At 40.3% G+C, this 16644-nt stretch overlaps 1 protein-coding gene and 1 pseudogene across 1 annotated transcript; one reads left to right on the plus strand and one right to left on the minus strand.

Annotated features, from left to right (window-relative positions):
• Positions 1 to 1428: 1428 nt before the first annotated feature.
• Positions 1429 to 5117, minus strand: LOC139390911 (large ribosomal subunit protein eL42-like; the record flags this gene model as incomplete). The annotated part of the gene is made up of 4 exons (XM_071138290.1): positions 1429 to 1503; positions 2048 to 2170; positions 4854 to 4921; positions 5003 to 5117. Coding segments are annotated over 4 exons (327 nt in total), but the record flags the coding sequence as incomplete, so codon positions are not given.
• A 971-nt stretch (positions 5118 to 6088) lies between these two features.
• Positions 6089 to 11697, plus strand: LOC139390912 (tyrosine-protein kinase BTK-like; annotated as a pseudogene).
• Positions 11698 to 16644: the final 4947 nt, after the last annotated feature.

The following is a 16644-nucleotide window of genomic DNA, read 5'->3' on the forward strand; positions in this document are numbered from 1 at the left end:
CAAGACCCAATGGCAATTATGAAAGGAGATGGAGGAGGAGAAAGGACATGTCAAACACACAACTCAGTTCTTTAGTATGATCTTGCTAGCAGACAAGCATATGGGCCCTGGCTCAGCACTAACTCACAGGCACAGAAAGGCTGTGTTTACATAAGCAGCCTAATTGTTCCATTTCCAAACTAATTGGTCATCACAGATCTTTTTCAGAGCTGATCCAACTGATTGAGAAAATTGAGAAATTGAGAAAATATCAGAATCGGGGTGCCTGTGTAAATGCAGCTGAAGTTACATTGCCTTTTTATGTTGTTATTCTAGTTGGTGTTTACTTGCTAAAGAGACATGTATACGCCCTCTTGAATAGGTTATTTGTTGGAATCCCTGCCCTAGAAAGATTGAACCTCAAGTCCCGAGTTTTTTTTTTAAAAGCTACTTTTAAATTAAGTAAATAAAAAATGAAGTACGGGATGAGTTAGTAAATTGTCCATGTCCTGTATTCCAATTGTTCTGGTCACAAAAAGGGAGATTTGCTGGCTGGCTAACACCTGAATGTTCAGATATCAAATAACAGCAGTACTGTAACAATTTTACCTGATTGAAATAACATGTGTCTTGATATGGTATTTGGTATAACAGTGTCTTGATATGAATCTGGAATTCAAATCTCAAAAAGTTGCCGCCCTGCCAAACTTTTTTGGTAAACTTGGGGATGGGCTAGAGAAATGTAATCACCCAAAAATCCAGGATATGGACGCATGGTCTGAGCATTAATATATCAAAATGACTGTATAGCTTTAAAACAAACTGTTTAACTTAATATCTTGGGTTCTGATGGGGTAAGACGGCGCATAAGGATATGATTCAGGCATGGTTATTCAGCAGAGTGAATATATACTGTAACTTGATGTAACCACTTTCAGAAAGGTTATTTAGTTTGTGTTTTCTGGAGGGGTTAAAGACTTCGGTTGATGCCATTGTAACATGTATGTGACAAATTAAATTTGTACGTTTCTAATGGCAACAAAACATTTCCCTGGATGGCCAATTACATATCTATATTAGAGGTTGAATGATTATAAATTAACAGACATCGCATTGATTATTTGCAACGTAGATAAACTAGTAATATCATCAACCATGTGTAGTTAACTAGTGATTATGTTAAGATTGATTGTTTTTTATAAGATAAGTTTAATGCTAGCTAGCAACTTACCTTGGCTCCTTACTGCACTCGCGTAACAGGTGGTCAGCCTGCCACGCAGTCTCCTTGTGGAGTGCAATGTAATCAGAGTCCAAAATTGCAGATTACCGATTGTTATGAAAACTTAAAACCGGACCTAATTAATCGGCCTACCTCTAATCTATATACACACCATCTTTAATTGCCACATTTTAACCACTAAGATATAGTTAAGGAGAGATTGCAGCGGATACAATTTCAATACATTTATTGAAAAAAGTCCACCCAACGAATTGAACCACAGCCTAGAACTGGATGACCTGGCCCTGAAAGGAGAAAATGAAAACGTTTTAAAAGGCAGTGCATAGATATTCAAACAGCACAATTAATCATTCACGTTCACCTTTCCAAAATGAAAAATACAAACACTGCTTCCGAATCCAATCATCTTTAAATCTGACAAATTAATTAGAACTTGTAAAAATTCAAATAGGGCATATATAAAAGGCAAACCGTTCCAGAGTAGCACACGTTTGGCCAGTGAAGGCCTTCAGAGTGCTATTGCCAATTCCTCTCTAGGCAGTATCTTAACCACAAAGACTTCTGAGGAAGCGTGTATATTTGGAATTGACTAAACCTTATGCAGAGGAACGACGTAAAGTGAATGAGCAAAGACATGTATCAGTAGTTGAACCACGTGTCAAATGTCACTGATTAACAATCCAATTAATTTTGACGTCCACAAACCATATACGTTGCTATTTATGGTTCTAGAGCAAATACACAACCCTTTCCAGAAGCAGAATAAACATAGGCCAGGAAAAGCAGTGTTTCAGTACTTAGTTGGAATGAGAGTTTGTGCTTGCTTACCTTTCTCTTCTTGTCACCTCCCAGCTCAAAGTGTTTGCATCTCTTGATGGGCACCATTCTCTTGGCCCTGCAGTTGGGCTCCACGCACTCCAGCCTTAACACAATCTTCTTTGTCGTCTTAGCCTGAGGAGAGAATCCATGTAACAAATGTAGAAAATAATCCAGGATTCATGCACACATGACATGGCAGTGGCTGCATTTTGATTCCCTACCCTTAAATGTGTACTTGTTCACTCCCCGTCATGCATTTAAAACCATCGGATTGGTGAAGTGTCCATTCCATTAAAATCCATGAGGGGGAGTGTGCGAGTGTACACTTAAAGTAGTACCCACAAACAGTAAAATAAAAATGTTAAAAAGCTGTAAAAAAGGTTCAGACAATACTGTAAGTACACTACCGTTCAAAAGTTTGGGGTCACTTAGAAATGTCCACGTTTTTGTCCATTAAAATAACATCAAATTGATCAGAAATATAGTGTAGACATTGTTAATGTTATAATAAATGACTATTGTAGCTGGAAACTGCTGATTTTTTGTGGAATACCTACAAAGGCGTACAGAGGCCCATTATCAGCAACCATCACTCCTGTGTTCCAATGGCAATTAGCTAATCCAAGATTATCATTTTAAAAGGCTAACTAATCATTAGAAAACCCTTTTGCAATTATGTTAGCACATCTGAAAATTGTTGTTCTGATTAAAGAAGCAATAAAAACAGGCCTTCTTTAGACTAGTTGAGTATCTGGAACATCAGCATTTGTGGGTTCGATTACAGGCTCGAAATGGCCAGAATTTGTTTTACTTTCTTCTGAAACTCCATCAGCCTATTCTTGTTCTGAGAAATGATGGCTATTCCCTGCAATAAATTGCGAAGAAACTGAAGATCTCATACAACACTGGATTACTTCCATTCACAGAACAGCGCAAACTGGCTCTAACCAGAATAGAAAAAGGAGCAAGAAGACAAGTACATACGATTGTCTAGTTTGAGAAACAGAGCTCTCACAAGTCCTCAACTGGCAGCTTCATTAACTTCTTGAGGGCCAGTGGCAGTATTCGGTATTTCGGATGACTGACGTGCCCAAAGTAAACTGCCTGTTACTCAGGCCCATAAACTAGGATTTGCATATAATTGGTAGTATTGGATAGAAAACGCTCCAACGTTTCTAAAACTGTTAAAATAATGTATGTGAGTATAACAGAACTGATATGGCAGGAGAAAACCCGAGGAGAATCCATCCGGAATTTTTTATTTTAGGTGTTAGCCCATCCAAATCCTTGTTTATGGGAAAATCAAAGAAATACCTCCCAGATTGCAGTTCCTAGGGCTTCCACTAAAAGTCAAGTCTTAAGAAAGAATTTCAGGCTTGTTTTTTGAAAAATGAGCAAAACATTTATAGTTTTTCTAGGTGGCTCCCATTTTGGCTGTAGTATTGTGACATGCGTGGATGAGAGTGCGCACTTTGTTATTTATCTCCGGTAATGAACATACTATTCTCCGTCTTCAATTTTATTGTTTATTTACATATTAGAGTACCTGAGGATTGATTAGAAACGTTGTTTGACTTGTTTATTGGTAACTTTTGAGATTAATTTGTATGCATTTTGAACGAGGGAAACTGGTGGATTACTGAATCAAGCGCGCCAACTAAACTGACTTTCTGGGGATATATAGGACTTTTTCAAACAAAAGGACAATTTGTGATGTAGCTGGGACCCTTGGAATTGCAAACAGAGGAAGATCTTCAAAGGTAAGTGATTTATTTTATCGCTATTTCTGACTTTCTCTGCTTGTTTGGAAAATGTTTAACGCTTTTGTATGCGGGTGCTGTCCTCAGATAATCGCATGATATGCTTTCGCCGTAAAGCCTTTTTGAAATCTGACAAAGCAGCTGGATTAAGAAGAAGTTAAGCTTTGAAACAATGTAGGACACTTGTATTTTCATTAATGTTTAATATTACGATTTTGTATTTTGAATTTGGCATGCTCCGATTTCACCGGATGTTGTCAAATCTCCACTAGAGGGATTTACGCACTAAGAGGTTCATTAAATAGTACCCGCAAAACACCAGTCTTAACATCAACAGTGAATAGGCGACTCCGGGACGTTGGCCTTCTTGGCAGAGTTGCAAAGAACAAGCCATATCTAAGACTGGCCAATAAAAGGAAAAGATTAAGGAGTGATGGTTGCTGATAATGGGCCTCTTGTACACCTATGTAGATATTCCTTTTTTTTTATTTTTTTTTTTTTTAAATCAGCCATTTCCAGCTACAATAGTCATTTACAACATTAACAATGTCTTCACTGTATTTCTGATCAATTTGATGTTATTTTAAATGGACAAAAAATTTGTTTTTCTTTCAAAAACAAGGACATTTCTAAGTGACCCCAAACTTTTGAACGGTAGTGTGTGTGTAAAAGTAAAGGAAAAAAACAGAAGCATTCACTAAGTTGTCTGAGGTTTACCTTGCCATGGAGGAGAAACAGCTTCAAACCATCTCAATTATCTTTAGCGGACACTTTAGGAAAGGACAAAGTCACTACAGGCCAAGGCTCGCTGACAATGGCCTGCACAGCCTACATTTGTAGTATATATTATTGGATACATTATAGGGTACCATATTCCAGTGGTTCAATTCCTTTCCTTGAGTAACCATTAAAGTACAGTTAGGTTGCCCCAGACCCACACTTGTGGTTGTCCACAACAACACAACTGTACTGTTGGGGTTACTCAAGGAAAAGTGTTAACTGATAAGGTACCCTTTGGTAATGTTTCCAGTACACACAAAGCTTCACGAACTCACCTTTTTGCGGAAAATAGGCTTGGTCTGTCCACCGTAACCGGACTGCTTTCTGTCATATCTCCTCTTACCTAAAACACATATCAGTTATTTATCTTGGAACACATTGCGGTCCATGCTACCTGCCAATGCTCATTTTGAGACAAACTCACCTTGGGCATAGAGGGAATCCTTTCCCTTCTTGTACTGGGTAACTTTGTGAAGCTGGTGCCTCTTGCACTTCTTGCAGTAGGTCCTGCGCGTCTTTGGTACGTTCACCTGGATCACACAAACATTAATTTAGAAACATGTACACCGACAGTGCAGTAGTATGGTACATTGTCATTTACAGTACCTCTGCATTCATATTTATTCACTGAACACTGGGCATCAAAACAAATATCCAGTATGGTGGTCAGGTCACTACCATTCAACCTAAGGAGCTGCTACCCAGACAAGAGCCTTTTTCCATCTGTGGCATTTTTCCCATCTGTGGCATTTTTGTTCAAAATACTAGTTACATGTGCATACTTTCTGCCACAAAGTTATATAATCAAGTCTACCAACAATCGGTTTGGTGACCGGCTGGCTCTATAAGGTAACGTAGACACCATTGTCTCCTTAACGTGCACCACTTAGCTACTTGAAGACCAGCCTATAGTACATTTGCTACGTTTAAAAACGGTAACAAGTACTTAGCAATGATGCACATCTAAAATGGCAATACCAACTTAATTATGTTGCCAAAAATACAATAACGTGGGCGATTTCATGTTCCATGTAGCTAGCGATATGACCGATGTAATCATTCGCTCGAGTTTTGTTATATGCAACTATATTGGGATATACAGATACAATCACTAATAATGGGCTAAATGTGTCCCTAACCATTGCGTTCACACATTAGGCACTTTATAACGTAGCTAGTGCATGTATATTTCAAAGATTACAGTAGATGTTTTAAGCGTATTCATGGTGAAGTTTCATACCATTGTGACCGCCCGATCCAGACGAAAAAAAGGAAGGACGAAGCCGGTAGCACTCCTTCGTAAAGACCATTGGCTGATGCAGAAGTAGGTCCTAATTTTGAACACTGCCACCTTATGTTTGGGAGTGTGGAATAGAACCAAATACTATATATTACAGAAGTAGGCCTTCAGTACAAAGCCTCAATATACAGCACGGGATCTGGCACCTCTGTTTTGGACTGTTTCGTTCCGATGTTGTGCCGAAAATCTCCCGGTGTCGTCCCCGGCAAGATGCCGCCCTGGGTGGCTGCCCATGTCGCCCGTACTTAAATCCGCTACTGATTTTGTATTAGTCTATAAATACATCTCTTTTCCAAAATTCGTAATCTCTCCCATGTCTTATTCGACTAGTATTTTTGAAAATGTAAGGATACTAATTCAGCCAAAGTTTTTCTGAAATGTGTATTGTTTACCAACAGATTACTGCCACTTCTATGCTTAATATAAACACACATACATTTATTAGCCGAGACGGGTTTAGGGTTTGTGCAATTTTGCAATCTATGTTGGAGACCAAAGCAAGGCTGCGTGAGAAGCCCCGCCTGTATCTCTCACGGAACTAGAATGAGATTCACTTTCTACAATCTCTCTCCCTCTCATTGCAACCTGCGCTGATGAATTGAAATACATTTGCCAAAGTCTGTTCAGAAACAAATTAAATCATTTAGGATAGCCTACTACACGATCACTGGTCACCCCTACTGCCTCTGATCTCACTAAACAAAAACGCTTTGTTTGTAAATTATGTCAAAGTGTTGGACTGTGCCCCTGGCTATCCATAAATGTAAAAAATAAGAACAAGACAATAGTGCGGTCTGGTTTGCTTAGTATAAGGAATTTTTTATTATTTATACATTTACTTGTAATACTTAACTAGGCCTATTTTAAAACAAAAAATACGTTTAGACTTTTACTCAAGTAGTATTTTACTGGGGGACTTTTACTTGAGTCACTTTCTATTAAGGTACACCACATGACCAAAAGTATGTGGACACGTGCTCGTTGAACATCTCATTCCAAAATCATGGGCATGGATTTGGTCCCCCACTTTGCTGCTATAACAGCCTCCACTCTTCTGGGAAGGTTTTCCACAAGAAGTTGGAACATTGGACTTGCTTCCATTCAGTCACAAGAGCAGTAGTGAGGTCGGGCACTGATGTTGGGCTATTAGGCCTGGCTTGCAGTCGGACCTAGCCCGAACCATGAAAAACTGCCCCAGACCATTATTCCTCCTCCACCAAAGTTTACAGTTGGCACTATGCATTGGGGCACGTCGCATTCTCCTGGCATCCGCCAATTCAAGATTCATCCACCGGGCTGCCAGATGGTGAAGCATGATTCATCACTCCAGAGAACTCCGCTCCGGAGTCCAATGGCGGCGAGCTTTACACCACTCCAGCCGACGCTTGGCATTGCGCATGGTGATCTTAGGGTTGTGTGCGGCTGCTCGGCCATTGAAACCCATTTCATTAAGCTCCTGTCCAATAGCTATCGTGCTGACATTCCTACCAGAGGCAGTTTGGATCTCTCACTTCAACCGATGACAGACGATTTTTACCTGCTATGCACTTCAGCACTCAGCGGTCCTGTTCTGTGAGCTTGTGTGCCACTTAGTGGCTGAGCCGTTGTTTTTCCTACATGTTTCCACTTCACAATAACAGCACTTACAGTTGACCGGGGAAGCTCTAGGAGGGCAGAAATTGGACAAACTGACTTGTTGGAAAGGTGGCATCCTATGACGTTGCCACGTTGAAAACCACTGAGCTCTTCAGTAAGGCCATTCTACAGCCTATCTTTGTCTATGGAGATTGTATTGCTGCGCTTCCCACCAACATTTTCTCGTGCGCGTCCCACAAATGTTTGGTTTTCCGTGTCTGCATTACTTGCCAGGGAAGGGAAACATTCTGCGAATATTGAAGCATCGTATCAACAAGGTGGCTCTGAGAATATTGATTTCAACATAGTAGCCAACAAATGGGCTCTGTCTGGTATTATCGTGTTGCCTATGCAGTAGTTGCACGATCTTTGTGATTATTGTATATTTTCATAAGCCCTACATACACACTATAGCTAAGTAACTTAGCAATATTTAATGACGTTTTACCAGCAAGATTGATCTGTTAGAATATCTCATTTTAATTGAGGAAGATGTCAAAGCAAGACTGATAAGAGTGAGAGGTGGAAATGCATTATACCAGAGGCGGGTAGACTACAGGTAGGGATTGGGGATGCAGGTGAGGATGTGGATGAAGTAGGCCTAGAACAATACGTTTAATAAAATGTTTGCCCAACTTAATCATGAATGATTTGCATTATCTCAATTATCATTCTGTCACTGCATGACAATGTACAATTGGTTCTATTAGGGACAGATAGAAATGTACTGGGGGTGAGGGTTGTCTAGCAGTTGTTTTTTTTGTTACTTTGAGGAGGCTTGTGTGGGTTTTTTTTTGGGGGGGGGGGGGGGTCATAGGGGAGGGTAGTGCCTTGTTTTTTTTGGGGGGGGGGGGGGGGGGGGTTACATTTGTTCTTCTGCTCGTATTTACCCTATAAACAATGGCTTGACGTACATTTGATATTACCCTAATAAAGTTTAGAAGCTTTTATGAAGGTTTGGTATGGTGTGGCCATTATTAAGCTTAAGCTACTGCAGGCACGATCTCCTTGATAAGAAGGCAGTGCGCCCTGGGGCTCCAACTGACTGACAGTTGAACTTGAGGCGAGGAAGACTGTTTCAGGCCTACCAGAGTTACTCCTATAATCTAACAATATAATGCTTGTCTTTATACAAAATATTTGGATAAAAAATGTACAAATTACCCTCCTTCTGTAAGTCTATATCTGTGTAGCCAATAAAGAAATGCATGTCGGTGTCATAGCATGCCACCGGCATATCTCTAAGGGGTTAGGCCTAACCTTCTCTTCCTTTATATAGGGTATATATATTTATTAAAATATGAATATCATACAGTGGACTCAAACCCAGAATCTCTAGTGGCACAGCTAGCACTGCAATGCAGTGCCTTAGATCACTGCGCCACTCGGGAGACCAGAAACAACACCTAATAAAATAAACAAACCCGTAACCCCTTTCCGGTAATCTAAATATCCTCGCTAGACAACCATTTTCAGGTCTTGCTATATATTTTCAAGTAGATTTAAGTCAACACTTGAACTCGACCACTCTGGAACATTAACTCTTCTTGGTAAGCAATTTCAGTGTAGACTTGACCTTGTGTTTTAGGTTATTGTCCTGCTGATGGTGGAAAGCAGACTGAACCAGGTTTTCGTCTAGAATTTTGCCTGTGCTTAGCTACATTCGGTTTCATTTTTTTATCCTGAAAAACTCCCCAGTCCTTGACGATTACAAGCATACCCATAACACTGATAAGCTTGAAAATATGGAGGGTGGTACTCAGTCATGTGTTGTATTGGATTTTCCCCAAACATAACACTTAATATTCAGGACAAAAAGAGAATTGCTTTGTCACATTTTTTGCAGTATTACTTTAGTGTCTTGTTGCAATGTTTTGGAATATTTGTATTCTGTACAGGCTTCCTTCTTTTCACTCTTTCAATTAGGATAGCATTGTGGAGTAACTACAATGTTGTTGATCCATCCTCAGTTTTCTCCTGTAACTATTTTAAAGTCACCATTGGCCTCGTGGTGAAATCCCTGAGCGCTTTCCTTCCTCTCCCGCAACTGAGTTAGGAAGGATGCCTGTATTTTTTTTTTTACTTACTGGGTGTATTGATACACCATCCAAAGTGTAATGAATAACTTCACCATGATCAAAGGGATATTCAATGTCTGCTTTTTTATTTTTACCCATCAACCAATAAGTGCCCTTCATTGCGAGGCATTGGAAAAGCTCCCTGGTCTTTGTGGTGGAATCTTGAAATTCACTGCTCGACTGAGGGACCTTACAGATAATTGTATGTGTGGGGTACAAAGATGAGGTAGTAATTCAAAAATCATGTTAAAACACTATTATGCAACTTATGTGACTTGTTAAGCAAATATTTACTCCTGAACTTTCAGCTTTTCATTTGTAATTCATTTGTAAGCAAATTTAAAAACATAATTTCACTTTGACATTATGGGGTATTGTGGTTTAGGCCATTGACCCCCCCCCCCCCCCCCCCAAAAAAACCAAATTTAACCATTTTTAAATTCAGGCTGTAACACAACAAAATGTGGAAAAAGTGAAGGGGTGTGAATACTTTCTGAAGGCACTATATTTGTCCATCATCTCCCATTCCAGGTATGGTCAGCAGGCTGAAATATATTGTGTCAAGTAGTGCACAAAATGCCCCTTCCACAGCAATGTTTGGGTATGGTGAGTGTGTTCTTTAAATACATTCCTATTGAGAGAGTATTGTCTTTATAGCCTGGTGGCACTGTTTGTGTTTTGGCAGGCGGACGATGTGGAACTGTACAACAATAAAATATTTGTTTATGGCACATACAGTGTGGGACCAGAATAGTGCTATAACAGAAACAGTTATGACTGATTTTAAGAACGCTAGCTGTAGCAGCTAGCTTGATTGTTAACATGAGTAAACATTGTGTTCCTTCAATTTGTTGTTTTGTCCTTCAGGGATATGGGAAATTGACCCACGCCACCTCACCTTCATCAAGGAGCTGGGCAACGGGCAGTTTGGAGTGGTGAAGTATGGGAAGTGGCAGGGCCAGCATGACGTGGCCATTAGATGATCAAAGAGGGCTCCATAACGGAAGACGACTTCATAGAGGAGGCCAAAGTCATGATGTAAGCACAGCTCTCTCTATCTCACAAGGATGCAGTCAGTGGACTATAGGGTCAAATGTAGTGAATGAGTGCCCATTTCCAAATCAACCCCTAGCTCCTACAACCATACCTGCTACAACCAAGGCACTTAAGTTGATCTGAAAGGACTGGAAATATACATTCAGAGCCTTAGATAGAAATATATCCAGAGGTACAGTATACTGTATATATCGTAACAGCTCCACCTTGTCCTCTGCCAAAATTCTCACCATATAGGGCAACAGTGTTGTTCAATTTAACCCACATAGCCCTCAACACATGTTCAATCTCATGTCTTTTTGCTTGAACCAGGAAGCTCCGCCACGAGAACTTGGTTCAGCTGTATGGTGTGTGCACCAAACAAAGGCCCATCTACATTGTCACAGAGTTCCTCTCCAATGGCTGCCTGGTCAGCTACCTGCGAGAAGGCCTGAAGCAGCACACATCCCTGGAAATGTGTAAGGACGTCACAGAGGGCATTGCCTACCTGGAGAATCAGCAGTACATCCACAGAGACCTGGTAAGAGATGTACTTATAAGATATGAGTCAAATAGCTTAGGTTTTGCAGTTTGCACTTTTGGGGGCTATTCCACTGACTGTTGATTTCAAACTAAATCAAGCGCAGCTTGAGAGATTTGAAAGACTCAACAGGTTTGATACTGATTTGGTACTGTAGGCTACTGTCCTATACTACACTATACAATACTGACCTCAAATAACAAATACTGTGTTCTTCTTCTCAGGCTGCCAGAAACTGCTTGGTAGATACCAATGAGACCATTAAAGTCAATGACTTTTGACTGTCAAGGTAAAGACTGAATGTTGTGCTTGATTCTGGCAGCTTTTACAAATAATCACACACTGCAGAAATACCTGACAAATAAATAAAATCTACAGTTGATTCTTACAGCAATTTTATGTAATTAGAGCTACTTCTATGACAAATTGACAACTCTCCCTGTTATTTCAGGTATGTCCTGGATGACGAGTACACCAGCTCTGCAGGCTCCAAGTTCCCTGTGCGCTGGTCACCTCCTGAGGTCCTGTAAATTCAGCAGCAAGTCAGACATCTGGGCTTATGGTTAGTAAAGGCCACCCATCTTAGCCAGGTCCCAGATCTGTAACCAGATTATAACACCAATGAACATGGGAGTTGGCTAGAACAGACAGATCTGGGAACAGGCTACACCTATCCAGCCTATATTCACAAACTATTTTATTCCAATGATGATAATTTCATTGAAGAGAAGGGCCAAATAAATGGGACAGTCAATTTAGCCACCGCCTCGGAAAGCCACTGGAACTCACTGCATTCAGTATCAAGTCAGAGTACGAACAATGTCTTGTTGGGAAAAGGGCATAATCTATAGCTGAAACAAGTGTTCCATTGTATATTTGCAATAAACAACTATATTGCCTACTTTGTCATCGTTGGCCATGACTTGAATACAATGCGGTCCCAGTATTAGGGTATTGCTGCGTAAAATTTTGAAGATAATTGTTTATTCACATACTCAACTAAAGAATCAGCAGTATGGCACATGCGGTAGGAATGCATTTCAAAAGTGTTTGTCTAGGAAAGAGCCTCAGTTAATACTGATTCATATCCATGATCAGTGAAATAATACAATTAAGGTATTACAGTAACTTGTTAGTCAGATTTTGTTCAATCTTCACACAACCAGTAACTTCTTGTACGAAACACAGATTTAACTGCCTACACTAAGGCTGCATTGCCTTGATTCACAGTAGGTCTTGTTGCATTTTTAAATACATTAAAATCCAGGAATGAGACCAATAGGCCTATCAATAAGTCAGTGAAAAACAAGGCAGTTCGGTAAACTATTTGATCTCAAAACTAATATCAATACATTCAATTTGATCACACTCCGTGACTTCATATTTTAAAGTGTGTACCTTTAACTCATTCATAGCACTACATACAGTTGAAGTCGGAAGTTTACATACACCTTAGACAAATACATTTAAATTCAGTTTTGCGATTCCTGACATTCAATCCTAGTAAAAATTCCCTATCTTAGGTCAGTTAGAATCACCACTTTATTTTAAGAATGTGAAATGTCAGAATAATAAGTGATTTATTTCAGCTTTCATTTCTTTCATCACATTCCCAGTGGGTCAGAAGTTTACATACACTCAATTAGTATTTGGTAGCATTGCCTTTAAATTGTTGAACTTGGGTCAAACATTTTGGGTTGCCTTCCACAAACTTCCTACAATAAGTTGGGTAAATTTTGTCCCATTCCTCCTGACAGAGCTGGTGTAACAGTCACGTTTGCAGGCCTCCTTACACGCTTTTTCAGTTTTGCCCACAACTTTTCTATAGGATTGATGTCAGGGCTTTGTGATGGCCACTCCAATACCTTGACTTTGTTGTTCTTAAGCCATTTTGTAAGTATGCTTGGGGTCGTTGGTCGCAATTGGGTCTTCCAAATGGACAATCTTTCACTTCCTGACTGATGTCTTGAGATGTTGCTTCAATATATCCACATAATTTCCCCCCTCGTGATGCCATCTATTTTGTGAAGTGCACCAGTCCCTCCTGCAGCAAAGCACCCCCATAACATGATGCTGCCACCCCTGTGCTTCACGGTTGGAATGGTGTTCTTCGGGCTTGCAAGCCTACCCCCTTTTCCCTCCAAACATAACGATGGTCATAATGGCCAAGCAGTTCTATTTTTGTTTCATCAGACCAGAGGACATTTCTCCAAAAAGTACGATCTTTGTCCCCATGTGCAGTTAAAAACCTAGTCTGGCTTTTGAATGGTGGTTTTGGAGCAGTGGCTTCTTCCTTGCTGAGCTTCTTCCTTGCTGAGCGGCCTTTCAGGTTGTCGATATAGGACTTGTTTTTGTGTGGATATAGATACTTTTGAACCTGTTTCCACCAGCATCTTCACAAAATCCTTTGCTGTTGTTCTGGGATTGATTTACACTTTTCGCAACAAAGTACGTTCTTCTCTAGGAGACAGAATGCGTCTCCTTCCTGAGCGGTATGACGGCTGCATGGTCCCATGGTGTTTATAGTTGCGTAGTATTGTTTGTACAGATGAACGTGGTACCTTCAGGCGTTTGGAAATTGCTTCCAAGGATGAACCAGACCTGAGGTTTTGGCTGATTTTTTTGATTTTCCCATGATGTCAAGCAAAGAGGCACTGAGTTTGATGGTAGACCTTGAAATGTATCCACAGGTACACCTCCAATTGACTCAAATTATGTCAATTAGCCTATCAGAATCTTCTAAAGCCATGACATCATTTTCTGGAATTTTCAAAGCTGTTTAAAGGCACAGTCAATTTAGTGTATGTAAACTCTGATCCACTGGAATTGTGATACAGTGAATTATAAGTGAAATCTGTAAACAATTGTTGGAAAAATCACTTGTGTCATGCACTAAGTAGATGTCCTAACCGACTTGCCAAAACTATAGTTTGTTAACAAGACATTTGTGGAGTGGTTGAAAAACGAGTTTTAATGACTCCAACCTAAGTGCATGTAAACTTCCGACTTCAACTGTACATAAACCAGTTTTATATACTTTAGTAACAACATCTAGAGATAAACGGGAGACCTGTTGAGTGGTTTAGGCATACCCTTAAGTAAAAATTAAATGCTATTGGACTTTGCTAATAGCTCAACGTGTCCATCTTTGTCATTATAGAAATCCAGAGTGCTGACTAGATTACAGTTCATGACCATTCTAGCAAGGCAAACTATCCTTCCAGTGGTTATTGCATTATAAGATTTAACTCAATACAGATTTAGTGATCATACTTTTCACTTCTCTACGCAGGTGTTTAAATATCAAATAAACAGAAATGTAAAGCTTGGCAATGGGCAATTGGTCTCTGAACATTTAGCCTTTGTCTAAGCAGGGTTGAGGTCAATTCAGTTTAATTCAGGAAATTAAATTAATGAATTGAAAATTGCCTATTGTTTTCTGAGAGCATTTTGAGTCATGAATTGAGCTTCAATCATACTGAATTGACCTCAACCCTGGTGTTAAGTGGTGACAAAGCCATTGTTCCTCCACATGGAGCACTCTGGAGAATACCCGCCCTTTGAACTCCCCTCTCTGGGCAGGGCCACGTAAGGCTGCTGGCCCCAGGGGGACCCTGGAGGCCCCTTCCTCAGGTACAGTGGCAGTGAGTCCCAGCTGAATGTGATGTCTTTACATGCATGAAAGAGGAAGATACCCAAGATGATTGTGAGGAACCCACTGACGGTTCCCGCAGCTCCGGCCGTGGTCATGCTCAGCCACTCCTTGAAGAGGATGGCCGAACACACCATTACGGAGGTGGTGAAGAACACTTGGGCGTGACAAGGGACGTGTTGTAAATGTAAATGTTGAGATAGCTGATCTGGATGCTGACGCAGATCACCAGGCAGATGAGTAGACACCAAAACAGGGGTTCCTTTAGGACAGTGGTGCCGATGAATTGCTTGATGACAATGAACAACAGACACAATGAATCCTGGGAGAGACCACAGTCGGAACGCTTGAATGAATACATTCTGGGAGCATGATGCAATAGTTTATCTTCTTGCATTTTTACATATTAACAAGCCAATTATTTTATGGATCAGTGGCTCTTAACCAATGCTGAGTGATTTAGCATAGGTCACTATGAGACATTGATATGACTGATGTAACATGTTTCTCAAATTATAATCTTAGTTTGTAGCAGGTTGCTCCAAAAAGATTGTCAGCGTTATCAAGGAGATAGGCCTAAAGAAGGCGCCGTACATATTTACTAATCGTAATAAAATAAAAATGGATTTGTCACGAGCGGCAAACACAACGGTTGTAGACTTTACAGTGAAATGCATGTTTACAAGCCCTTCCCAACAATGCAGAGTCGAAAGAATGGCCCTAAATAACAAAGTCGGGATGGAACTCGTAAGATGTCGCCCTTCTCCGTCGTCGACATCTTACACAATGAGTAGGGTTGGGAATTGCCAGGGACCTCACAATATGATATTATGACGATACTTAGTGCCTTCAGAAAGTATTCATACCTCCTGACTTATTCCACATTTTGTTGCATTACAGCTTGAATTTAAAATGGATTAAATCGATTTTTTTGGCTCACCCATCTACACACATTACTCCATATAATGAAAGTGAAAACATGTTTAGACATTTTATCAAATGTATTGAAAATTAAATAGAGAAATATATAATTTACAAAAGTATTCACACCCCATTGCTATGACACTACAAATTGAACTCAGGTGCATCCAATTTCCTTTGATAATCCTTGAGATTTAGAAAGAAACACGCCCATCTCCATATAAGGTCCCACAGTTAACATTGCATGTCAGAGCGGAAACTCTGGCAAGGAACTGTAGGTCTCAGAGATAGAATTGTGATGAGGCACAGATCTGGGCAAGGGTATAAAACAATTTCTAGAGTGTTGAAAGTTTCCAAGAGCACAGTGGTCTCCATTATTGGGAAATTGAACAAATATTGAACTACCCAGACTTTGTCAAGAGCTGGCCGTCTGAGCAACCAGGCAAGAAAGACCTTGGTCAGGGAGGTAACCAAGAACCCAATGACCACTCTGACAGAACTATAGAGTTCCTTGGCTGAGATGGGAGAACCTGTCAGAAGGACAACAGTCTCTACAGCATTTCACCAATCTGGGGCTTTATGGGAGAATGGTCAGACGGAAAAGGCACATGACAGCGAGCCTGGAGTTTGCAAAAATACACATGAAAGACTCAGTGCATAAGGTAAAAGAGCTTGTGGCCTTATGACACACATTTTACTCTTTGGCCTGAATGCAAAGCACTATATCTGGAGAAGGCACAGCCTATTATCTGTTTAATGCCATTCTTACCGTGAAGCATGGTTGTGGCACCATCATGCTATGGGGATGCTTTTCAGTGGCAGGGACTGGGAGGGAACAATGAATGGTGCCAAATACAGGCAAATCCTTGATGAGAACCTGCTTTAGAGTGCAAACGACCTTAGA

This window comes from Oncorhynchus clarkii, chromosome 31, assembly GCF_045791955.1.
Source record: "Oncorhynchus clarkii lewisi isolate Uvic-CL-2024 chromosome 31, UVic_Ocla_1.0, whole genome shotgun sequence".
NCBI classification, from domain to species: Eukaryota; Metazoa; Chordata; class Actinopteri; order Salmoniformes; family Salmonidae; genus Oncorhynchus; species Oncorhynchus clarkii.